Source organism: Pogona vitticeps, chromosome 1, assembly GCF_051106095.1.
Source record: "Pogona vitticeps strain Pit_001003342236 chromosome 1, PviZW2.1, whole genome shotgun sequence".
Lineage (NCBI taxonomy): Eukaryota > Metazoa > Chordata > Lepidosauria > Squamata > Agamidae > Pogona > Pogona vitticeps.
In genome coordinates, this window is record NC_135783.1 from 106851394 (window position 1) to 106878568 (window position 27175).

General features: G+C 38.8%; 1 protein-coding gene across 11 annotated transcripts in view; it reads left to right on the plus strand.

Annotated features, from left to right (window-relative positions):
• The first annotated feature begins 266 nt into the window (after nt 1-266).
• MAP3K7 (mitogen-activated protein kinase kinase kinase 7) overlaps nt 267-27175 on the plus strand; it is a 47148-nt gene continuing 20239 nt past the window's right edge. For 3 of the 11 annotated variants that reach the window (XM_020784991.3, XM_072998691.2, XM_020785163.3), the window contains exons 1-11: nt 268-504; nt 5085-5195; nt 8776-8841; nt 11221-11266; nt 12364-12502; nt 17045-17169; nt 19550-19678; nt 21410-21540; nt 22214-22295; nt 22988-23139; nt 23512-23671. In XM_020784991.3, coding sequence (XP_020640650.1) covers nt 415-504; nt 5085-5195; nt 8776-8841; nt 11221-11266; nt 12364-12502; nt 17045-17169; nt 19550-19678; nt 21410-21540; nt 22214-22295; nt 22988-23139; nt 23512-23671 — 1231 coding nt within the window. In that variant the 5' untranslated portion in view covers nt 268-414. Of the gene's footprint in view, nt 505-2882; nt 2932-5084; nt 5196-8775; nt 8842-11220; nt 11267-12343; nt 12503-17044; nt 17170-19549; nt 19679-21409; nt 21541-22213; nt 22296-22987; nt 23140-23511; nt 23672-27175 lie in introns of those variants that run through there. The other 8 variants (XM_020785253.3, XM_078380629.1, XM_078380630.1 and 5 more) reach the window with 6 other exon arrangements.

A 27175-nucleotide genomic window follows, 5' to 3' on the forward strand; every position in this document is an offset into this window, starting at 1 on the left:
AGGAGAGGCCGCGGCCTGCAAGCGCCGAGAGAGAGAGAAGGAAGGAAGGAAGGAAGGAGCGGGCCAGGCCTACGGGGGCAGGTGGGTTGGTGGGCGGCGGCAAGCACAGGATGTGGAGCCAGACGCCCACGGCCCGGGCATCCCGGCGGCCCCAGTAAATAAAGCCCGGGTGGAGAAGCCTCGCATGAGGCCTTTCGGTGGCTCCGGAGGTGCCTCTGCCCGGCCCTCCTTGCCCCGCTGAGCAGAAGGGAAAGGGAGCGGGGTCCGGAGAAGAAGTCCGGCCAGAGGAGCCGGGCTTAGCCTCTCCCCCCACCACCACCCCCGCCCGCTTCCAGACCGGCCCCATCGGCCCGGATCCCTTCGGCGCCCTTTCCCCGCCCGCACCCTCGAGCCCACGCCTTTGGAAGTGAAGGGATGTCTTCTGCCAGCTCCGTGGACATGATTGAAACCCCCCCAGTGCTCAATTTCGAAGAGATCGACTACAAAGAGATCGAGGTGGAAGAGGTGAGTCTCCAAAGGCGTGGCTGGGGTTTAGAGGGGAGGGGGATTTGGCCTCAGGGCCCCAGATGTCTCTCTCATCAGGAGTAAGCACCACGTAAGCCTTGAGGTTTGAAGATGTCCGGGATTTAACCGATAGGCAGTGCTGCCTGCCACCACTGATGCTGGGCTTAAAAAGGCTGCAGTCTTGTACCTGTATGTGCTTGAAAGTCAGGACCATTGAAGTCTGGTGTCTCTGCTTGGAAGAAAGAGCTGCTGCTACTTACAGTGATTCATTCTTATGCAGGAACCTGGATTGTACTGCATATTTCTAAGCAAAATTAGATGTCAAGGCAACTAGGAAGTTGTTTCTCGCCCTCTCCCTCCATGGCACTCTGAGATATAAACAGACTCATTGTACTCTTAACAAAGAAAGGGGAGTTCCTCTACTATAATGGCAAAAATGAGAATTTTATAGAAAGTTGGCCCAAGTTCAAATTCCCACTTAGCTGTGCAAACCCCTGGCAAAGTGTAGCCAGTCAATACTTCTTAACCTAAGACATTTCATTGTCTTGAAGATTAAATAAGGAGTATCCATGCACACTGCCCTTAGTTCTGCTGGAGAAAAGTGGACTAAAAATGATAGCAATATTGATATGTCCAAGGGCTGAGTCTGAATGCTTATTAAGGGTTAAATGAACCAAAAAGACACATGCTTGATTAGAGGGTCTCAAGTCAAACAAGAATTGTTATAGAGTTTCCTCCCTCCCCTCAAAAAAGGTTGTCATCTCATAAGAATATTGGACAACTGTCAGATCTGCTTTGTTTTGGTGGATTTCTGCACTGAGTGGGAGTTGGACTTGATGGTCTTAGAGGCCCCTTCCAGCTTATTTATTCTGTGATTCTCTCATATACAGTAGATTTTTGAGGAATAGTGCTTGAAGTCCTTACGTGCCATTTTGTGTTCTCAAATGTTTAGAATAGGAAGATTGGCATTTAATGATTGGGGTAGTATTGAATTGCATCCTCTTTTGTGTTGTATATTACATTTATATACATAATATGCATTATGTATATTACATTTTCCCTAGACAGAAATTTTCTTCAAAGAGGCTGTGGAGGAGAATAAATTTATTTGGCCATTTTAATGTGTAATTATTCTCTGTGTGGCTTCACTCATGTATGCGCATTAGGAAGCTATGATAAGCCACTACTTGCCTGTACTGTATACATATTTACATAGTGAAATACACATATGCTTCATGAGACATCACCTCAGACATTGCTTTCATCTAATGCAGAGCTGGAATGTGATGCTCCAGGTGTTTTTGGATTGCAGTTCCCATTCCCATAACTAATAGAAGAGGATGATAACAAGTTCTGCTTTAACAACTCTGGAAGGCCACATATTTTCCTTCTCTTCTGTTCTGCTTTGTCACATCATCTTCCCTTCCCTGTTCTGTTCACACAATGCTCTTTTTAAAACTGCATATTGGTTTGCTCTGTATCTTGTTTGTCCGTATCTGTAGAGCCCTTCTGGCCTTGTGCCCTCCTATAAATCTCTGATCTTATATGCTGATATAGGCCTGTCTACCTACATACAGTCCTCAGCTATCTGAAGGTATCTTGTTCCTTAAAATACATACTTTTGGTGAACAATTGCATAGAGAAAAGAGGATTTGTGACAGTACTGGGAGTAGTGCTTGGCAGAAAGGGGGGGCGGGGAGACCAAGTGTTAGGAGTAAGTAAATCAAATGAAATATTGGTTAAATTACATCTTCACTTGAATACTAGTATGATATGGACTAGCCACCATGACAGCACACCTATAGTACCTGCCACCTGTATAGCTTGGAGGATACAGCATGGCTATTCGGTTGGGACAGCAGCATACTTAAGCTCATTATTGGATCTGCTGTGAAGAGCCAGGGGTTTGGGTTAGGGGACTCAAGCATCTGACCTTTGCAAGAAGTGAGCTGTTGCCTCTCTAGCCCATGAGGAACCCTTTCAAAGAACAGGTATCTGCATCTGCCCTCACTTGTCCTCAGTTACGATCATCAGCCAGTGCACTGCTGGCACATGGGCTGGTTGTGTCTGAAGTAACAACTGGAATATCAACAGAAATAAACAACAACAACAAAAACTTTAAGAAAGGAAAAACTCCAGAGTTAAATAGCTAGTCAGAAATTGCAAAATGTACATTGCCATTGGAAATGGTATGCATATTGAAATCAGTAAATCATGCAGGAGATACTTTCTCAACCTCAATGGAGCAGATAAGCCCTACCAAAGGTACTGAAATGATTTAAAATGTATTTGCATACACTTGTTATGGTGAAAGACCTATGACACATTTTGCTGCTTAGGCTGGTCTTATCCATGCACTGATGGCATTATTTTCACAGGCATTGCATACTTGATCAAGCTTTATCCTCACAAAGACCTGAGGTAAATGTAAGTAGCTGTTCCTTCAGACAGTTTGGTTGATCTATCTTCTGTTAAGAAGGAATACTACAAAAAGAGTTAATTATCAATTATCGCTAATAGTATGGATCTGACCATAGGTTCATATGCAGTAGTGCTTGAAGATAAGTTGTGAAATATCACTGACATTGTTATACGGAATTCATGACAGAAGAGAAGTCGAAGGATGAAGAAGTCACAGTCAAGGATGAAGAACCATTCTTCTCAAACTACATACAGTATAATTCATTTGTCTTAACATATTGGGCAGTTACAGTTCCTGCCTTCAGATTATCACCTTATCTATCATGAATTGATGGATGCTGCTGTTGACTGAACTCATCCAAAAGAACAGCTTCCTAGATTCATTGTAGAAATGTTGTGAGGATAACATTGATAAAGTTGGTCATGTTATGTTTGAAGAGATGTTTTCAGTGCCATATCTGACAGATGTGAACTAATGCCATGGTGAGGACTCTTAACTTGTGTAGCAAAGATTATTTAGGAAGGTGTACACAATTATACTCTTTCAAGTCTGAGAGGTCTCCCATCATCAAGAAATGTATGCAAGTTTACTTTTTGTAAGTCCCATGTTTGCATTCAATTCCACCATTAATAAGAAGGGGAGGCAAGGGACAGTATATGCAGTTCCATGTCTCCTGCTGTTTTCAGCATGGACAGAACTGAACACTGAATCAGTGGGGTGAGATCCCATGTGTGCTTGAATGCCACATTTGCCGGGCTCTACAACTTAGTTTGATCCAGATTATGGTCTCCTTTTTATTTGATCACTTATTGCTCGGACAAGGAAATGGTGAGGAAACAACAAAATTCAGAGTTAAGTTTCTAATTTTCCTCTTCTTCGCTTTTCCTGCTCCCAGTACACTCCAGGGACAGATGATAATGTGATCAATGCCCACATGGGTTTTTTTCCCCATGAAAGAGAATAATGTTCAGAGAATTGTTCTAGACAAATTGGCACAACAGGATCCCTCGAATGAAAGTAAACCCACTATCCATGTGGGATTATTTCCAGGACCTTGATTAAACTGTGTAGTTTTGTTGCCCATGTGAAATGCAAGAACAGGGAGTTGATAAAGGCTTTGTAGGATACTGTGAATGGCTTCTGGATTGTATGCATCTTAACACATCATAGGATGTGCAAGTCTTTTCAGAATATATAATCTGGCCATGGTGACACATGCCCTTTTTACATCTCAGTTGGATTACTGCAATATGTTCTACGTGGCGCTGCCTTTGAAAAGTGTTTGGAAACTTCAGAGGGTCCAAAATGCCACAGCCAGATTGTTAACTGGGGCTGGTTTAGAGATGTAAAATATTTAGAAGTTCAATTTTTTTTCCTGGGGAAAAGGGAGAGGGAAGCGTTTTTTTTCTGGAAAAAAAATGGAAATTTTCAGAAATTTTACATCTCTAGGCTGGTTACAGAGAACACATAAACCCCTTTTACAGAAGCTTCACTGGCTGTTAATCCACTTCCAGGCACAATTCAAAGTGCTGGTTTTAATCTACAAAGCCCTAAATGGCTTGGGCCCAAGCAGTCTAAAAGACGGCATCTCCCTCCATGATCCTGCTTAAGCATTATGACCATCAGAGGAGGCCTTTGTCTCAGTCCCACCACCCTCTCAGGTGTGTTTAGTGGGGACATGAACAGGCTTTCTCTGTTGCTGCTCCCAGACTTTGGAACTTCCCTCCCACGGGAAGCTAGATTGGCTCCGTCTTTGCTGTCCTTCCTCAGGCAGGCAAAAACCTTTCTCTTCAGGCAGACTTTTCCTTAATGACTGGTGGTCTGAGAAGGGTTTTAAACAGACTGTTGTGCTCTGTTGTTTTAAATGTGTTTTAATATTGATCTTAGTTACCATCTAAATATAATACTTGTTTAATTCTTTTTTTAAAAGTATTTGTATACTTACTGTTTTTAGCTTTTAAATACTATTTTAATGATGTAAGCTTCCTTGAGTCCTTTTGGGGAGAAAGGCGGGATAGTAATATTTTAAATAAATAAATAATATAATATAAAACTGTATTCTTCATGTCATTCTATATTAAGATTTATTTGAAGAGTGCTATGCTGATTGTGTTTTTGAAATATTCCTCTGAATGTTTCCATTTTTTTTTAAATTTAGGTTGTTGGAAGAGGTGCCTTTGGAGTGGTTTGCAAAGCAAAATGGCGAGGGAAGGACGTGGCCATTAAGCAAATAGAAAGTGAATCTGAACGAAAAGCCTTCATAGTAGAGGTATAATTTTATGTTAATATTTTTTGATACAATCTGTCAGATAGCTTGTTGGTTCCAGAGTATCTTAAGGTTGTATTAAAGCAGAAGGTACCCAACAGCACCAGAAAATGTATCTAAAGGCTGTGCTGAGTATAAAGCACAATTAACAGTTCCTCTTTTACTAGTTGATGGACTGGTATTGAAGTGTTCACAGTTTGACTGGTCATAAAGCATTCTCTTTGTTGTGCTTTGGAGGCCTTTTACATTCAGGGCTCAGTTGTATGATGAAGCAAGCTGTAGTGGAGTCCAAGACTTCTATGGACTGCACTTATAGCATCTGTGTACTTCTTTATAAGAACACTAGAAGCTTCTTAGTCTCATTCAAGATTGAAGCCTCCCTCATTTATACAGATATTCTATAAACAAAATAGGTTTGGAATTTTAAAAATATGCAACTGCTCCAGCTGGAAAAACAGGAAAGAGTCCTGTGGCACCTTGAAGACTAACAAGTTATATATGGCACATACATTATGTGAACAACAGCAACCATTCTGATGTATCTGAAAAAGTGGACTGCAGTCTACAAAAGCTTACACCAAATAAAGCATGTTAGTCTTAGAGGTGTCTGAGGGTTAAACTTTCGGCTCCTTGTTCAGTTCAAAGAAATCAGTAGATTTTTGTTGCTTCAAAACAGATGAAAGATTTATTTATAAACAGGTGTCTACAACATGATTGTGAGTCTTTTCTCCTTCTGCCAACGGGTCCAGAAGGGGTTTCCAATCTTCAAACAGGAACAGGTTTCCATAACTATTGTTCCATGGTCCCAGTAGATCTGAAGGCACCCAGTTGCCTTCCAACAAGGGCACAGTCTCGTCATCCCAGTCATCATCCCACAGGATCCGTCTCTCAGGGTCTCGGTTCTCCCGGGATCCTTCCTGTAACTCCTTCTCCTCATCTCCCTTACTCTCCATTCCAGTCTTTATCTCCTTTCTCTCTCAACTCTCTCTTTCTCCTCTCCCAGTCTCCTCCTCCACTCTCTCACCTCGGCTTCTCCCCAATAAGAGGGTCTGGGTGGAATCTCCGCTCTCCTATAAACTGCTTCTTCCTTAGGCACTCTTAGCCTCTCCCATAATCCCATCCAGGGAAACTCCATCCACACCCATTCCCAACTGGGCGGCAACTGCTCTTCCCTCCTTTTTACCTCCCCTGTTCCTGCCTCAAACTCCACCCTCTTCTTTCTCTCCTTTCCTGCCTTTTCCTCCTGAACCTCTCCCATCATTACTTTCTGCACCTCTTCTGTCAGTTCCTCTATTACTGGCTCTTGCTGAGGTCTCACTGTAGACTCTGGTGCGGGCTTGGGTCTTGCTTCCTTATCCTTGCTGTTGAGGAGGGACAGCTCTCCGGCGAGTGGGGTATCGTTCTCGCCTTCTGTCTCATAGTGTCAAAGGACATTTCATTTTTTTAACATAGCTATCTCCTTGATTTTTTTTATTAGTCAATACTCAGTCAATTTGTAATTTAATGATAAATCCCATATTTATGGGATGTCCCTCCGAGCAAACGCAGGCACAATTTTGCTTTTGAAAGATTTCTCAATACATTGGCAAGTCATATAATGTGTAATGTTACTTATTTTTCTGTATACCAGAGTCCCTTGGTTTTATTTACAGTGCTATATTGTCCATATAAGTGTTTGCCATCCTGGGAGTCATGACCCCCGAGAGAATCATGAAGTATTTTCTAGGGGGTCACAGATCACTTTATATGTGTTGTAGTCCTTGTTTAATAATTTCTTCCTTGACCTTTCAAGACAAGATGTTAAAGTTAACATGTATCTGTACATATGACAAGCAGGCCTTTTGTGTGGAGGAAGAAGCCCCTACTTTCTGAGAAGGAGTGACTTTACTCCTTAAAAATCCCTTTTTATTTTTTTTATTTATTGTATTTATATGCCACCCATCTAGACATGGTCTACTTTTTATGTGAATATGATAGGAGTCAAAGATTATTCGGCTATTATAAAAGAGGGTTACAACTAAAAAAAGTTTGGGAAGCAGTGGCCTATATGATTTGATAATGTGACAAGATGCTGTATAAAGGCAACAAAGATTCTTGTGACACAGTAAACACTAATAAGTTTTGTTTAGCATAAGCATTTGCGGAATACAGCCCATTTCTTAAGGTGTATCTGAAAACCTTGTATTGTTTCTAGTGCAACAACCTAACAAGGTTCAGTGATTGTCTCTTTACTTTTAGCTGCTGTCATTTTCAGTTGTTTGAAATATCGTCCCATTCACATTACTCACAATCCTATGCATGCTTTCTTAAGAGTAAGTTGTCCATGAAGTCAGTGAGGCTTCCTTTTGAGTAGACATGCATAGTGATGTGCTAACTAATGCTCTAAGACTAAGTTATCCTAAGAACATGGAGGCAACATTGCTAGATCACACCAAAAACCTGCTACCTCATGCAACCAAATGTCTATGAAAAGCTCACAATCGCAAATAGGAAATGAGGGCCATAGCACTTACCCATAGAAGTTCCCAGCAGTTGGCACTGACAACTACACTGTGCCAGTACAAGAACTGATATTACAGTCCTTATGCCTAGTAGCAATTGATATCCTTCTCTTCTGTGAATTTGCCTAATTCCCTTTAATATTGCTTAAGTTCATGGCCATCTCTGCATCTCATGATACCAAATTCCATAGTGTAACAGCTCCTTAAATGGTGAAATGTTGCATTGACAGGAATTCAGAGCCAACTAAATCATATGTAGACTGTTGAATTATTGTGAGGTTATTGAAAGGTGTTTGATTTGAGAAACAAGTGAGGCCTAATATTCCAACATTTTCCTCAAAAATTTCTTATACTAAACTTCTGAGAGTTCATCTGTAGGTCTCTAGGTTTGCAAGTTCTCTTTTTTAAAATCCTCCTACCTGCCAGTTACTTTAGTCCCATTGGCTTTTCAGAGCCAGATGAAATTTAAGAGTAAACTGCATTCTTGCAGTCTCACAGACATGGAATTCTGGATTCTGTTCCAACAAATGTGGGTTTTAGGTGGTCTTGAAAGTGTGTCCAGTGTGCTTGTCAGCTGAAGGTGAGTTCATTTCATCACACATAAGAGAGATCAGTGGAAAGCATTCTCTAATCCAAGCCATTCTACATGACAACAAGTTTGTCACTGATGTAAAACCACCCTTCCACATCCTATTTCTCTACAGGATCAGTGATTCTTCTGGGAAATGCATGCACTGATTTTCCATAGCAACTTGCAATGATGTTGCTGAAGGGTGGAGTTACAGCATAAATTACTGTGAAAGGCCATGTATAGATCATGTGTGAATTCACTCAATCAGGTGGCATTCAAAAGCAGCCAAAGTGGATTATTCCTGCTCTGAATGTCTCTAAAGGATAGCAAAATGCTGCTTGCCCCAGAGCCTCCAGGAGTGGGGGAAGTGGCCGGTATCGTCACTTTTGTAGAACTGGAGTGTGGCAAAGCTCAAGTCAACTATGAATCTTATCTGAAAAAAAAAACTTGTGAAGAAAGGGACAGATTTTGTCTAGGTAGTAAATATATTTCCTTTTTTAAAAAATTCCAGCTTCGACAGTTGTCACGTGTGAACCATCCTAATATTGTCAAGTTATATGGTGCTTGTTTGAATCCAGTAAGTAGAACCTCTTTGAAGTTTTACATCATAGTTTTGCTCAGGACTCCCCCCCCCCCCGACAATTACAATATGTTTTATTAAATGAAAATGTGTTTAAGGGAAAATGTTGCTTTGTTCAGTTTATTTGCACATTTTGCATGGATAATTTTTAAAAATTTATTAAAATATGCTTATATGTTTGGAATAACATGGTTTCTTGGGGTTTGTTCCACTTCTGTACCATGGGTTCGCTTTCTCCCAGCATTCTGATGCTATTCTGCTTTAAAAATGAACATCTTAAATTAGTAAGAACCAGTCTAAAACTGGTGCTTACAAGTTGCTACTGCTTTCATTTTATTCCATTTGTACATCTTCTCTCTTCTATATTTTTGATTGGCAAAAAAGATAATTGTTGGAAGGCAGTGCAGATGGATCCAGCAGGATTTCTTTTTATTCTGCTTTTTATAGCAGAATAAAGGGGGGGAGATGGTGGTGAAGATGAAGTATAGAAGGAAATTAACGTTGTAACAAGCTCTTGTGTGCAGCTCTTTCTGCAAAATCTGGAAAGGAGAATAGAAGAATTACATGAATTAAATTGTTCCTGATGCACAAATAAGATCAAATAACTATTTAAAAAAAACAAATCCAGAAAGAAATTAACCTGGGCAAAATTAAACACTCCTGGTTTAAATACTTTCCTTCACACATAAAAATAATTTGTAGAGAGAGAGAAATGTGTTATTCAATCAATCAATCAATCATTCTTTATTTTGCGGTCTCTGACCCATTAAAGTACATACATATAATATTTAAAATAAGTGGAAGCAATTAAAACATTTCAAGACAGTTAAAACAGTATAAAGTAATAAGATAGATTACCCATGCATTGTTTTTATATTAATATTATATACAATCAATCTTAATTTTGCTGTCTCTGACCCATTAAAATACATGCATGTAATATGTAAAATAAATGGAAGCAATTAAAACATTTCAAGACAGCTAAAACAGTGAAAATTGATAAAATAGATTACCCATACATTGGTTTTTTTGTTTTTGTTTTTATGACGGGGTTAGGTAGAGGTCAAGGTTGTTTTTCGTATTCTTTGAGCAGAGAGAAGGAATTTGGCCACTGATTCGGCGGTTATCTTGTTTGTGTCGCTTAATAAATATTTTGTATGCCAAATCAGACTCCTACCTGCGAAGACATTCGTTATCAGCTTGAGGAATTTGATACGCTCATTTCTGTAAAAATTACATTTCAAAATTACACTTCAAAAGCTTCAAAGTTTCAATTTCTCTATCCTTACAAGGGCACAATCTTTTTTCATAAGGGGTGCCAGAATATTGCCCGTCTAAAATTGTGGATTGCAGACAGTTAAATCGGGCTCTTGAGAAGACGTGCCTGTATTATGGGATAATCAAATTCTCTAAATACCTAGCACTTTGGGAGAAATTATAGTTTAGGCCAAGGTGCAAGATGGAGCATGTTTTGTGAGCCATTGAAATAGAATACTGGAAGTCAATGTCCCTGATGCTCTTTTCTAAGATAGAGTTGGCTGCCTTGGGTTCCTGGGCATAAAGAAAGCCCAAAGAGAGCCCTAATAGATGCAGTTTGCCCGGAAAAGCTTTAAGCCATGAGCTGTTATGAACACCTTTCTGTAGAAGGTTAAGATAGCCCATAGAGGGAATAGCATGTATTGCCTTGTTCCAGTATCTAAAAGCAGAGAGCCAAGCGCTGCATTCTAGTGATGTTAGACCGGTCTCTAATCGTAAGGCAGCTGCAGAGATGCATCTTGGCATTCCCAGAATGGATCTTAGAAAATTTGAAAGAACACTCTCTATACTTGTGTGAAATCCTAGGATCCACGTTGGTATACCATATAACAGTTGGGGCAGAATCTTGAGCTTAAAAACTTGAATAACAGCTGGTATAAATTGTCCCCCCCCCCTTAGTAAAGAAAAAACGCAATATAGCTTTCTGTAATTATGGTGGTATCTGTATTATTGTATTCTCGAAGGCTTTCACGGCCAGGATCCGATGGTTGTTGTAGGTTTTTTGGGGCTGTTTGGCTGTGTTCCAGAACACAGCAAAACAGCCCAAAAAACCTACAACAACCATCAAATGTATTAGCTGCCAAAACAGATCTGTAGCATCTTAAAGCTATCTATGTATTTGTTACAATATAAGTTATCATGAGCTCTAATCCACCTTGTTAGATACATGAAGTGCTACCTAAAATTTCAGATATAAATTGCAGATTATGAATTTAAGAAGAAATTAAGTGCAGAAAATTCTAAGTGTGACAATTACATTGTAATTACTTTTAACACTGATAAGTCATAAAGCCATTGCTGAGAACACAAATTTAACACATGCTTTTTCCTCCCACTAAGGTGTGTCTTGTTATGGAATATGCTGAAGGAGGCTCGCTCTATAATGGTGAGCATATTTCTTGAATTCTGTTACACAAAACTGTGCATAAAATAATATGGTTGCTTTTGCACATTTGTTGTATTAAATCAGAGCTACAGAACTGACAGTTACTTTTAAATCACCTTTTTTTAAAAATCACTTGATTTTTACTGGAAATTCTTTTGGTTTAGTTTTGTCTATCTTTTTTAAAAAAATATTCTAATCAGGCATTATTTATCAGTTCCAACTAAATAATATAGTGGAAATTCATAACTGAATTAGTTGAGGAGGGAGGAAATTTAGTTAGCTACATTCTAGAAATGTAGCTTGGAATCTTTTTAAAAGAGACTTATTAAGTCAGATGACCATTATTATTACAGTAATTCTCTCTTAAAGAGTCATCGTGTTCTGTTTTGTCAGTTACCAGCCCCACTGAAAAATGCAAGAAAATATTTCCTGGTGATCTCTTGACCAATTCTGACATTTTACATTGATTTTAAAAAAATAAGCTGCAAAAGTCAAAGTAACCACTTACTTGTCACGTAGGATTAATAATGGCATAAAAATTGAAAACTCCCTGCAACGTTTACTCTATTTTCCAAAGCGTTTGTCCACAGAGTTCTGGCTATGACTGAAAGAAAATGGAGGAAACACTGGGTGAACTGTATGTGCCCCATGCAGCGCAATGCACCCACATGGCTTAGAGGGAATGTTGACTGCCTGTTAAAATGCTTGTAAAATGCCTAAAATGCCCTTTCCCATTTAAAAGTAATCAAAAATATTATAACAAAAGTAACTTTGTAAATAGTGATAATGTTGCTTTTAAAGTATGCTTCAAAATGTTACTTATTTTTGTAATATTTTTAAAGGCCTGTATTGCTGCAAATAAGATAATTCATGCTAATTTGGATTAGTGTGTTCAGTCTAACATGAGCATAGATGGCTTCCTGGACAAGAATCTTAAAGTTACAAGAATCTTAAAAATTTTAAAATTGAGAAGCAGTGAGAAATTGCATGCTAATAGTTTTATTGTTTCATGGTTTACTCAAAGAAATAGGGTACCTGTCTTGTGTCTACTGCAATGTGCAATAAAACTTTCTTTAGTTTGTACCTTTATTTTCCAGTCCTTCATGGTGCTGAGCCGCTGCCTTACTACACTGCTGCACATGCAATGAGTTGGTGTTTACAGTGTTCCCAAGGAGTAGCATATCTTCACAGCATGAAACCAAAGGCTCTCATTCACAGGGATCTAAAACCACCAAAGTAGGTTTTCAGGAATCATAACAGCCTGTGTAATTCAACGTATTTTATAGTCACAATATAGTATTACGATATATAGTGCCTAGTTTTATATGTAATGTAAGGTCCTTAAATTGTATGATGATAATATGGTGCTTTGCATTGATAATGAAGAGTATATTGAACGCATCTACTTACTGTGTGAACATGTGACTGAACAATGTTATAGGCATCAATTCTGAGAATATCTTAGTTATTTAGAACTTATAAATGTAATGATAAGCATTTAAATGAAGCATATATTACTAATTTTAGAGGAAATCCCATTGTACTGCTCAGTTCTTTAAGCCAATGGTTCCCAACCTTGGGTAACCCAAGTATTCTTGGACTGCAACTCCCAGATACCCCAGCCAGCGCACCTGGAGGTGATAGCTTCTCAGAATTGCAGTCCAAAAATATGTGAGTTACCCAAGGTTGGGAACCACTGCTTTACATTGTCATCTGATTGGCAGTAGGAATGATGTATTGTTGCTTTTCTAATGAGATTATTACCAGTCTGTGGCTGGGGTATCTGGGAGCTGCAGTCCAAGAATACTTGGGTTACCCAATTTTTTCATTATTTTATAGATCGTCCCCATAGCACAGATTCTCTGAGTTGCTCACAGAATAACTGCAACAGTAAAATACAATATAGTGCAATGACATTTTTTTTAAAGAAAAGTTAAAATCCCGTTGAAAAACATAGGTTGAAAACAACGAATTGGCTTTTAAATGAATATTGGTCTGTATGTGCTGTGTCCCCTTAATGGATTGCTGCCTTGTCATGGTGAAGGGGCTTGAGTAATTCAGAGAAGCTATGGGCTGTGTCATGCAGGGACACCCAAAACAGACGGAGAGTTCTCACTAAATGCGATCCACCTTGAGCAGGAACTGGCCACTACAGTATCTTTGCCAAGAAAACTCAATGGGTAGAAACAAAAGGCTTAAAGATATGACGCTGGAAGATGAGCCCCTCAGGTTAGAAGATGTCCAACATACTACAGAGGAAGAGTGGAGGACAAGTACAAGTAGCTACAGAACTAATGAAGTGGTTGGGCCAAAGTTGAAGGGACGCTCAGCTGCGGATGCGCCTTGAAGTGAAAGGAAAATCCGATGCTGCAAAGAAAAATACTGCATAGGAACGTGGAATGTAAGATCTATGAACCTTGGTAAGCTAGATGTGGTCAAACAGGAGATGGCAAGAATAAACATTGACATTATGGGCGTCCGTGAACTAAAAAGGACAGGAAAGGGTGAATTCCATTCAGAGGATTATTATATCTGCTATTGTAGGCAATAATCCCATAGAAGGAATGGAGTAGCCCTGAGAGTCAACAAAAGAGTGGGAAAAGCTGTACTGAGATACAATCTCGAAAATGATAGAATGATTTCAATACAAATCCAAGGCAGACCTTTCAACATCACAATAATCCAAGTGTATGCGCCAACCACTGATGCTGAAATTGACCAATTCTATGAAGACTTGCAACACCTTCTAGAACTGACACCAAACAAAGATGTTCTTATTATAGGGGACTACAATGCTAATGTAGGGAGTCAAAAGATAAAAGGAACAACGGGAAAGTTTGGCCTTGGAATTCAAAACGAAGCAGGGCAAAGGCTAATAGAGTTTTGTCAAGAGAACAAGCTGGTCATCACAAACACTTTTCCAGCAACAAAAGAGGCGACTCTACACATGGACATAACCAGATGGGCAATACCGTAATCAGATTGATTATATTATCTGCAGCTAAAGATGGAGGAACTATATAGTCAGCAAAAGCAAGACCTGGAGCTGATTGTGGCTCTGATCATCAGCTTCTTATAGGAAAATTCAAGCTTAAACTGAAGAAAGTAGGAAAATACCACTGGGCCAGTCAGGTGCAATCTAAACCAAATCCCTTATGAATACACAGTGGAAGTGAAGAACAGATTTAAGGAACTAGATTTGGTGGACAGAGTGCCTGAAGAACTATGGATGGAGTCTCGTAACATTGTACAGGAGGCAGCAACAAAAACCATTCCAAAGAAAAGGAAATGCAAGAAAGCAAAATGGCTGTCCAACGAGGCCTTAGAAATAGCAGAGAGGAGAAGGGAAGCAAAATGCAAGGGAGATAGGGAAAGTTACAGAAAATTGAATGCAGACTTCCAAAGAATAGCAAGAGGGCTTTCTTAAATGAACAGTGCAAAGAAATAAAGGGAAATAATAGAAAGGGGGAAATCAGAGATCTGTTCAAGAAAATTGGAGATGTTCAAGGAACATTTTGTGCAAAGATGGACATGATAAAGGACAACAATGGTAGGGACCTAACACAAGCAGAAGACATCAAGAAGAGGTGGCAAGAATACACAAAGGAATTATACCAGAATGCTCTGAATGTCCCAGACAATCCAGATAGTATGGTTGCTGACCTTGAGCCAGACATCCTGGAGAGTGAAGTTAAGTGGGCCGTAGAAAGCATGGCTAACAACAAGGCCAATGGAGGTGATGGCATTCCAGTTGAACTATTTAAAATCTTAAAAGATGATGCTGTTAAGGTGCTACACTCAAAATGCCAGCGAGTTAGGAAAGCTCAGCAGTGGCCAGAGGACTGGAAAAGATCAGTCTACATCCCAATCCCAAAGAAGGGCAGTGCCAAAGAATGCTCCAACTACCATACAGTTGCACTCATTTCGCACACGCTAGCAAAGTTATCCTCAAAATCCTCCAAGGTAGGCTTCAGCAGTATGTGGACCGAAAATTCCCAGAACTACAAGCTGGACTTCGAAGGGGAAGAGGAATGCGAGACCAAGTTGCTAACATGTGCTGGATTATGGAGAAAGCCAGAGAGTTCCAGAAAAACATCTACATCTCCTTTATTAACTATGCAAAAGCCTTTGACTGTGTGGACCACAGCAAACTATGGCAAGTTCTTAAAGAAATGGGAGTGCCAAACCACCTTATCTGTCTCCTGAGAAATCTATATGTGGGACAGGAGGCAATGGTTAGAACTTGATATGGAACAACTGATTGATTCAAAATTGGGAAAGGAGTACGACAAGGCTGTATATTGTCTCCTTGCTTATTTAACATATATGCAGAATACATCAGGCGAAAGGCTGGACTGAATGAATCCCACTCTGATGGCAGAAAGTGAGGAGGAATTAAAGAACGTCGTAATAAGGCTGAAAGAGGAGAGTGCCAAAAATGGTCTGAAGCTAAGATCATGGCCACTGGTCCCATCACCTCCTGGTAAATAGAAGGGGAAGATATGGAGGTAGTGACAGATTTTACTTTCTTGGGCTCCATGATCACTGCAGATGGTGACAGCAGCCATGAAGTTAAAAGACACCTGCTTCTTGGGAGGAAAGCAATGACGAACCTAGACAACATCTTAAAAAGCAGAAACATCACCTTGCCGATGAAGGTCCGCATAGTCAAAGTTATAGTTTTTCCAGTAGCGATGTCTGGAAGTGAGAGCTGGACCATAAAGAAGGCTGACCGCCGAAGAATTAATGCTTTTGAATTGTGGTGCTTGAGGAGGCTCTTGAGAGTCCCCTGGATCGCAAGGAGAACAAACCTATCCGTTTTGAAGGAAATCAACCCTGAGTGCTCACTGGAAGGACAGATCCTGAAGCTGAGGCTCCAATACTTTGGCCATGTCATGAGAAGAGAAGACTCCCTGGAAAAGACCCTGATGTTGGGAAAGTGTGAAGGCAAGAGGAGAAGGGGACAACAGAGGACGAGATGGCTTGATAGTGTCATTGAAGCTACCAACATGAATTTGACGCAACTCCGGGAGGCAGTGGAAGACAGGAAGGCCTGGCATGCTCTGGTCTATGGGGTCATGAAGAGTCGGACATAACCTAACAACTAAAAAAAAAAACAAATGTGCTGTGCATCACTCATTTCTTCATTTCTATTAATATTAATAACAGATATGTCCACGCCTGAATTCTGTCAATTTTTCAAGTTTGAACAGAAGGAAGAAATGCAATCCATGGTGAAACAATGCACATAGTTCAGGTTGTGCTCTCAGTGGAGCCTTATGAGTTGTATAAAAATAGTTTGATTGGATATTATCTGCAAAACGTGGAGCTCTCCACTCCCAGCACTGAAGTTGACAGGGACAGGGTTTTAACCTTGCTGAAGGCTGCCCCCTGTTGCATTTATTTGTTGTCTCCCTTTATAGGCTAATGTCTTCACTTCTTACGGGATGGGTGGAATATTATACTTACTGGTCAGATCATGTTTGCCCTCTTCTGATCCTGTAACCTCTCCTCCACTGGTTTAGATGCAATAGAGTCTTCGGATTTTTTCTTTGGTCTTCGAGCCCGTGGTATCCCATGCTTTTTAATATTTACAACTAAGCACAGCTATATTTGAATGAAATAATTTGCTGATACTGTATATTTGCTTTATTGATTTTTGTTTGTGTTTTGAAATCTACAAATATTAAACTTAAATCTTGAAATTGCAGATGTCTTCCAGTGTAATACTGCTTTTTGGAGTCTCAAAACTAGTGAATTGTTCTGTTTGTTTGACAGCTTGCTTTTGGTGGCAGGGGGAACAGTTTTAAAGATCTGTGATTTTGGTACAGCCTGTGATATTCAGACACATATGACCAACAATAAGGGAAGTGCTGCTTGGATGGCACCAGAAGTTTTTGAAGGTAATAAAATGGTTTGAAACTTGAAGCATATTTTTGTTTTATGTTATAAGCATTTTTGTTTGTTCCTTTTTGTAGTAAATTCTGTCATGGCACTTTAAGTTTTCTAGTTCCATGTAAGCATTCAATATTTGGGAGAATCATGAAACAAAGCAGGAAACTTCATTTAAAAAAAAATTAACAAAGCTGGATTTTGGAACATTAGCTTCATAGAATTTATCTCTTTACTATACTAATCTATACTATGAAATAAAAAACAGAAATTATACTACGATAATTACTAATGGTAATAGTTTATTTCTTGACATTAAGGAATAAACGTCTGAATAATTAAAGACTAATAATCTATGAAGGTTAATGAACCCAGTACAAGCTAAAAGAGAGAAATTATCTGTCTGCAATGCATTACATCTCATTCAATCATGATATATCGAAATGACTAGATAGGCGGGGTATAAATACAATAAATAAATAAATAAATAAATAAATAAATAAATAAATAAATAAATAAATGCCTGGGCACAGCTTGTGATGACTCAGCAAGTTCACACTAAAATAAAGTGACGGAATATTTTGCATTTTATTCCTTTTCTTTTCCCATTTTACTTATTGCCAACATGATTAGTATGTTGCACTTTCTAAAATTTTGAGTAGTATCTTTTTTGTGGCACTGAAATTTATGTACATGAGATCATAGATGTTCGAGACAACCATTTGAAGCTTTCTTGTGTGCAGTATAATCCTGGCATGGCCACATTTCAGTCCACACACTTAACAACCTCCTGAAAAGGGTGAGAAACTAATAATCAAAGAAGGCTTTCTTGATTATGTTGTCAGTATGGATATATGTAATATTTAGCTTTGGCATGCTTTGCCTGTCTTCCTCTCACCATCACACAAATGATGCTTTCTAACATACCTAGGATGGTATGGTTTTTATGGAGAAAAGGAATAATTTGTTTCTTGTAGGCAAATAATTTCTCATTTGGAAAACATTCAGCTGTTGAGGTAAGATAATTTAAGAGAAAATATATTTCCTAAGAGTAGGACTTTCAGTGGAGGTAGTTCCATGCATTCTGTTGTAACTATACATGGGACTAATAGTGGCTTCAGTCAGCATATGAACAGACATTTGTAGTAGATAATGGGAGATGTGTTCCAACATTATGGTCAGCTGGAATTTTTCTTATTGGGCAATTCTGGCTTTAAACTTAAATAGTAAAACAAACTGCTAACCTTCTATCTGTGGTACTCTTCCTCAAAAGCCAAAATAAGCCACAGTTTATTGATTTTTTTAATTTTTATTTTATTTTATTTTTTATTTTTTGGCTTAGAGGGGAAGAGACAGACAAGCTAGTATACTGGATTTAGACATCACAGTAACCAAACTGTATTGAACTTTTTTTTTTCTGAGCCTCAGCTTCTCCAGGCATGCTGCCTCGTCGCCAGTACATCAGTGTTCTAGAGCAGAGGTCACCAACCTGCGGTCCATGGCCTATCCAGGACCAGGCCATGGACACAAATTTCCTAATCCCCCCGCGAGCACCGTAGCTTGCATGCGTGCAAGCGCATTCCACCCCCTGCAAGAGTGCCATAAAGTCAGTTGAGCCACGTTCATGTACATGAAAAGGGAACCAGTGTAGAGAAGCATCACATACAGTGGTGCTTCACTTAACGGGCGCTACATTTAGTGACGAAACCGCATAGCGACAAAGATTTTGAGATCACAAAAGCGATCACATTGCGATGTTTTAAATGTTTTTTTTTTCGCTTTACGATGATCGGTTCCCTGTTTCGCTTACCAATCATCACAAAGCGATGATTTTTTAACAGCTGATCAGCAGTTCCAAAATGGCTACCGGGTAAAAAAATGGCCGCCTGCTGTGTTTAGGGACAGATTCCTCGCTTAAGAGGCAGCGAAAATGGCCGCCGTATGGAGGTTTTAAGGCGTTTCTATGGGCTTTTTAAAATCACATAGTGATGAAATCGCTTAGCAGCTATTTTTGCTGCACAGATTAACGTCGCTATGCGAGGCACCACTGTATAGTAGGAGTTAGCAGACCCAGTTTTCCACCCTCACCACTGAATGCCTCCACAGGTGGCTTTTTTTCAGAACCAACAGTTTTGGAAAAATGCAGATTTTCAACCTCAGAAAGATGAGGGAGGGGAAATTTCCTTAAATGGGGGGGTGTAAAAATACTCTGGAGATTTAAAAGTATGTGTTTTTTGCATGTTTTGTCTACCTCTGTATTGCAGAAGTATATGTAAGCACACTTTGTTCAGTTTTAATGCTAATAATCAGGTGACATTTTTAGTTTTTTAAACCAAATTTCAGAGGCTTTTTTTTAAAGGATGCAAATCATATAAATGGATTTTTTTTCAGGTAGCAATTATAGTGAAAAATGTGATGTATTCAGCTGGGGTATTATTCTTTGGGAAGTGATTACCCGTAGAAAACCTTTTGATGAAATTGGTGGTCCTGCTTTTCGAATCATGTGGGCAGTTCACAATGGTAAGTTGAAATCTTACAGGGGTGACATGTTGAGCTGAAAAACAGTGGCCTGAATTCTCTTGGCTATTTATACTGCATCGGAGCAGTGGCTTTAATCACAGTGTCAAATTGCTGCTAATAAACGAGTTGCCACTTGTATTCCTCATTGCACATCAACCATATCATGTGACTTGATGAGCAAAGGGAATAAATGTGTTGACTCATTACGAGTGGCAATTAACACCATTGCACTTTTTCCCGTATAAATAACCAAGAGGATTCAGACCAGCATTTCCTAAATAGATATTATATATTTGCCAACAATTTGTAGTTTAGTGCAAATACTGTACTTTGAAACCAGATGTGTTAAGAAAATCTTAGGGTTAAATTAGGTGAGCTGGCAGCAATTTTGTTTCTTTAAAAATTAATCGCAAGACCAGATAGGCGGGGTATAAATAAAATTAAATAAATAAATAATCAAAACGTAGATGAGAAGGCAAAGTGCAAGATCTGATAAAAAGGAAAAGAAGCCTACAAGTGAATATGTACCCTGCAACCCTCTTTTCCTACATATTTAGACATGTAAATCTGTCATCGTGTCTCCTTTGGCCATCATTTTACTTACAATAAGTGATGATAATATATCTGTTAGTTTTAGTATTACTACTTGTTTTAGAAAGTTGCCTTGCATGTAATTTTTATTATATTTACTCAGGAATGTTTTTATACAAAAATATTTTGCAATGCAGCAGACATCTTTGTAGCATACTGTATTATCTTGAAGATTATTTGTTTAAAACACTCAAAAACATATTTTAGACTGTGAACACAGTCCGACATGAAAAAGTAATACTTTGCCTAGTGCCTGTTTCCTGGCCCTGTCTAATAGTTACGTTGTTCCCTCTCAGTTGCACACAGTTGCTCACAAGCAGTCGGCTTATTTACTTCCCCTTTCGAATGAAGCCCCACCTACCCTCATGCAGATGGAGAGAGGCTCCCAAACAGCAGGAGAGAAACTTATAGGGAACATTAAGAGTAAAGCCTAAGTAGTATCCCAGAATGCTTGAGTAACTTGCTAGCCTAGGAGCATAGACAGTGTTCCACTGAATGTTTAGAGGATACCTAATATTTACCTGTAATCACTGTGGTTTAGTGGATAGAGTAGGATTCAGAAAACCTGAATTTGATTCTCTGGCTCTGCAATGGAAACTTTTGGGGGATGGAGCTGAAACTACTCTCCTTAAGTACCTCATTTACCTTGAAAACCCTGTTAGGATCACTACAAGTAAGCTATACGTTGGTGGCACATAACAACACTTACTTCATTTAAAATCTTTTTACTGTTTTAATATTACTGTTCCTAACTAAAATATGAGCAGTTCTGAGAACTTTTTCAGCTGTAGACTGGGATAAAAGTGTTGTAAATAAATAAGCTGACTTTGCTGTGTTGAATTCATTTTCTAATTCAATGTGTGCCAATTTTCTGCAACGAAAACTCAATCGAAGGGTAAAGTAATTCCTGTACTTCCTGCTTGTAATCATCACATCTTTCAATATGCAAAAGGGATGGGGGAAACTATAGCTATTTTGTGGAAGAGTAGCAATATTAGTTTATTTTCCTAGGTCATTAGGGATGTTCATTTCAGTACAGTCAAAACAGTAATATTCTGTAACGTGTATCATTCTTGGCAATTTCATTTTATGGGTACATTATGTATTTATATAGAAATAATTTTAATGATCTACTTCTAGGTACTCGGCCGCCATTGATAAAAAATTTGCCTAAACCTATTGAGAGTTTAATGACACGCTGTTGGTCTAAAGACCCCTCCCAGCGACCTTCCATGGAGGAAATTGTGAAAATAATGACACATCTGATGCAGGTATAGCATTCACATTGTAGGCATTGCTATAATATACTGTGCTGAAAAGACTGGCTTGGGGAACATATGGAAGGCAGAAGGCATGGAAGTGGTGGGTGAAGAGAAATGCAGATAGGAATGCAAACAGCTACCATGGCAGGCACTTGGGAGACAAAGACAGTAGCACATCTGATAACCAGAAATTCCACTTATGTGCTATTGCATCAAGGCATCCAGCCGTAAGAAAGCATTGGATAGGTTTATACTCACTTTTGATGGTATTTGTAATAGTATTTTTCAAAAGCGTTCTTTTCTTTCACTTTTAAGCCATGAATACGTTTTTTTTAAATCCAATAGTCTTCATTTTTCTTTACTCTAATCCTATTTTCTTGCCTTCCCCCCCCCCCAATTACACAGATTTGTAAACTGCAGTTGGAGGCTTCTGTACTTCACTTTCCCCCACTTGCTGCATCTCCCTGTGAGGAGAAGGGAGATTGTGTGTGTGTGTTTATGCATGCATGTGCATGCACATATGTTTAGGGTAATTATTGATTTAATTCAACAAGCTGCAGAAAAGAAAGTAGTTTTCACTGTCTTACTCTGCCCAGTAGCCATTTCTTGCATTCTCAAATTGTCTCATTTTTTAAAAAACATTGTTTTCATCAAGAAGATCCTTCTCTTTTCTTGCTTGCAGTATTTTCCAGGGGCTGATGAACCTCTACAATATCCTTGTCAATATTCTGATGAAGGCCAAAGCAACTCTGCCACTAGTACTGGTAAGTAAAACATAGGCATTAAGGAGTTGGTCATGATATGGTATTTATGTAGTATTAGAAATGCACAACTTTAGGCCCTACTAGTCATTGGGCTGCATTCAGCAAAATGTCTCCTGTGGATATAAGGGAAGGGATGATCTTTACCGGCTCCCTCCCCCCTGCTGTCCTTCCAAAATCTGCTCCTGAGGATTTTGCTATCAGCAAAAAAAAACTGGGACGTTGGAAGGATTTGTGACAGCCCAGCATCACTAAAATTTTCTGTGGTTTTGTCTAAACAAAATGTCTTTAGAAGTGATTTAATATATTGAGTGGTAACATTTGCTCTTGGAATGCTGAAAAATACCTTTTGTCCTAGATAACGTATTGCACTTGCTTCATCACAATACACTTTTTTTCAATATTTCAAAAAACAAGAATTAACAAGATGCAAAAATGGGATGAGTATTTTAAAAGTCTATAAACCAGAACTTGAAAAGTTTTTTTAAGGAGTATAACTAAAATAACATGCTAAAATGATATGTCACTAAATGGTGGTTGAATAGTGCCCTAAAACTGAGGACATCATCCTTCAGCTCAATTACAGATTTCATTGGCATGTAATTTTATTCATTTTATTCTTAAAATAATTGCCAAGCTCTGCTTTACACTCTGAAGTGACTTCTTTGTTAAAACAATGTGTCTAACATTTATAGGCTCATTTATGGATATGACTTCCACAAATACGAGTAACAAGAGTGATGCCAACATGGAACCAAATGATTTTCAAGGAACTACTACCAATGACACGATTAAACGTTTAGAGTCAAAACTGGCCCAGCAGATGAAAAATTCAGGAAAACAGCCGGTAAGAATGTGAAAATCATCTTGTTAGGGAACTCAGGGTAGAGATTCTTCAGAATCAGAAACAATATTGTATACTTTCTAATTTTTACATTGTTTTTTCACGTAAATTTTCAAATGCCCATAGTAAACTGTTGAAAGTTTTTGACAAAAATGTTCAGAATTAATAAGCATTATTATGTACCTTAACAGAAGCATTTAGTTACTATTATTTTCCTCCTGTGAAGCAGCAGTAGTCCTATACGTCTATGTCATATAAAACCCCTTAAATATTAAAAGTCACTATTGAGAATGTATCGTTTCTACACATTTCTGTTTGTTCACTTATTTCAGGAATAAGTTTTTGAATGCTCTTAAAGCAGTGACTTTTCTGCAGGGAGAACCTGGCCGTTTGAGTTTACCTCCGTCTCGTGGTAGCAGTGTGGAGAGCTTGTCGGATGTTCGTGGACGACCACAGTCAACCCTTGTTTCAGGAGAAAGCAAGCGAATGAGTGCTGATATGTCTGAAATTGAAGCCAGAATTGCTGCTACTGCAGGTAAGAATACTATTTGATGGCTAGACAGTATGGCCAAAATGGAATCAAGACAAGAGTAAAGCGTGGAGAAAACTGTATATACTTCCATGAAAATTCCATATTTACTGTTCCTGTTAAGAAAATCTCAGCAATTGGGGTCTTCTGTTTGCATGAATGGAAGGTTATGAATAGCTGAACTTTCTGCAGCCTTGTATATTCTCTCTGTACAGAAAGACTGCTAGAGGCCTAGAAACTGTCCTGAGGTTGCAATGGATAGAAGTAATCCCCTACATTCAAGTGTGGGTGCCTTTTATCAGTGGAGTTTTACTAGCACAGGCTACCCTCAGCCATCTTGGTACAATTTTCCCCACCTAACATTGTCTCCTGCAGTATAGTATCTAATATTCAGGGGGATCCATCCCTATCTGAAGATCTAGAACAGTGGTTCTTAACCTTTGTTACTCGGATGTTTTTGAACTGCAACTCCCAGAAACCCCAGCCAGCACAGTTGGTGGTGAAGGCTTCTGGGAGTTGCAGTCCAAAACTCCTGAGTAACCCAAGGTTAAGAACCAGTGATCTAGAATCCACTTACTTACTTGTCTTTCTGGTAGACCATGATGTGAGTAAAGCTCTGCTTTATTTTATTTTTTTATCATGCCCATTTAGTGACACAGCACTACTCTGGGCAGCTAACCACAGTAGGAAGAAATAAAAAAAACTACCCTCCAAACACACACACCCAATGAATTTTTAAAAAATGAAAAAGAAGTTCCAGAGGCAGTGGCAGAGAAAACTCTTAATTAAAGATGCATGGGGCCATAGGAATATCATGGGGAGAATGTTGCCAAAGGCCTCTTTGAAATGCCCAGCTTTCACCTTCTCTCTGAAGGGAGGGAGCCAGATGAACATTAACAGTCAACGCATTCCATAGCATGGCCACCTCAGAGAAAGCCCGGTGGTAGTTCTCCAGGCCATTCTAGGGGTGGCTACCCAAAACAACGCAGCCCAGATATAAGGGGTTGCCTGGGTAGATGATCTTAAGGAGAGACACTTTCACCTCTACAGTTTGAAATAAATGATCTTTTTTCTGTCAGCTTTTCCCATTCTTAGAAGCCTCGTGGCGCAGTGGTTAAATCACTGTACTGCACCTAAAACTGTGCTCACGACCTGGGGTTCAAATCCCAGGTAGCCGGCTCAAGGTTGACTCAGCCTTCTATTCTTCCGAGGTCGGTAAAATGAGTACCCAGCTCGCTGGGGGGGGGCAATGTGTAGCCTGCATAATTAAATTGTAAACCGCCCAGAGAGTGCTTGAAGCGCTATGGGGCGGTATATAAGCACCATGCTTTTTTGCTTTAAATATTTTTTTCCAGCTTTCCCATCTCTTGCATTGTAATCAGGAGTGCCAGGATATGGATGATCTCGACCTTGGCATCCTGTGACATATCTTTAGATTTCAATCTTTTCTGGGCAATTAAAATATAGTATGTTAAGAACAAAAACAGTATAAAACCACATGTTTCTCCCACGAGTAATGAATCATAGGAATAATGGGGATTATTAATTATAGCAATAATTCATTGCTGATATCTTGAAATTTTAAAATTGGCAAATTACATCCCATTGCTTCTGAGTACAGATGGTTGATATTGGAACTTAGTGGGCCTGGTCGGGAAGAACATCCCATAGACTAGCCTGTTGTGCACTAGTGGGAAAAGGTACCTAGATTGGATCAGAACACTCACATTTTCATACTGCACACCCTCTTCCAAAGAAATATGCTGCTTCTATTACTGTTGTTCTGTATTTCTGAAATTAGACATTTATTATTATTACTATTATTATTACTATTGCTGTTACTATCATTATCATTATTATAACCATCATTAAATTGAGAGAGGACGTGGGTATATTGACATGGAGAGTCAGCAAGAAACACTAACACCTCAAGTATTCCAGCAACATTTGTCCATTAAATCAAAAGCCTTCTTTTTATCTCTCAGAGGAAGATTCAGAATAAAAAGCAGTTGCAGGAATCAAACTTTTAGTATTATCAACTACTACTATTTTATCATTTTGTACATTGTAGGTGATGCCTTTCATAAAATGGGAAATTATTAGTATTTTCATCCTGTTAATGTGACTTGAGTAAAGCAGTCATGTTATTTATAAAGTAGCCTTTCTGATATATATTTATGGTGATCTATTGGTCAAAAGCCTATTGGACTAAGCTTTCAGTATGCATATGGGATGAGTGAAAATCTACCTTTGAGATCTTATTTTTTTAATCTAAATGTAATAGTCCTACATTTCATGTCTTCATAGCTGTTGTTAAATAACTGAAATTTTTCTTCCAGTCATCAGTCCCTTTTATGCATATTTTTAAAGTGTGTGTATGTGCAAGGTCCTTCATAAAGGGAAATGCAGCAAATAATACACACAGGAACCGATGCTGGTTTCTCATCTTTTTTTTCTTGAACCAGGTTAACTTCTTGACATCAGTGGAGTGTAGAGAGAGAGAGAGAGAAATGAGAAGTGCTAGATTATTTTTAGGATTTTCATCTGGGTTTCCTTTCCTTGTTCTGGTTTGAGAAAGGCTAATTTGAAAATGTCAAGTACACAAACCAATAGCATAATTCCAACAGAATTTTTAAGATGGATAATCTTACTAATGTTGCTTGTGTAAATGTAGTAGGAAACTTATTTTTTTATACCACAGTCGAGGGAGTAGTATGGTCAGATTCTGCTACTAAGTAATCCAAAGCTCTTATACCTAAAATACAAGAAATATTTTAAGAACAGCTTTGTTCCTTATATTAGAAAACCAGTGGGAGGATCACATCTTGCTCGTATATTCATATATAAGTAACTGAATAGCTTTTGAAGGAAAGTTGCTAAAGCAGCAGATCTTAAACTACAGAGAATGTTGCCTTGTTCAGTTCCACTTGTCAGTCTCATACACATCCCCAGAAATAGCTGTCTCTTAGCAGCTTCCATTAGGATTGCGTCAGGCAAAAAGCGGTGGATCCTCAACCAGTACTGATATAATTCTTCCATCTAAAACAGTTCAGTGTACTAGGTATCTTCACAATCATGTTCCGCATAAGGAGCTTTTAACTTGAGCCATTTTACTACTGCCATCACCACTTTCATCTTCATGATCTTTAAGTTAACTGATAACATTAATCCCTGTACTTATTTCTAAAACTTTACATTACAGATTTCTTTTCCATTGTTCTCTTTTGTTAATATGTGTAACTGAGCCTAACATTGTGGAAGTAGGCTAAATTTGTCAAAACAATAAAAACAGATTGCAGTTGAAAAGCAGAGAAATGCTTGAAAACTGGCTGTGTTAAAATGAATAAACCAAAAGCATTAACATATTTCTGAAATATATATATATTTGAAATTAGTGCATTTAGTGAGTGTTTTGACTGCAGCATAGAGCATTCATTTTAAAGTATGAGTAAAATGGAGTTGGTGGACACTTTAGTCTACATTGTTTGGTTTTATCTAGGCTTTGGTTTT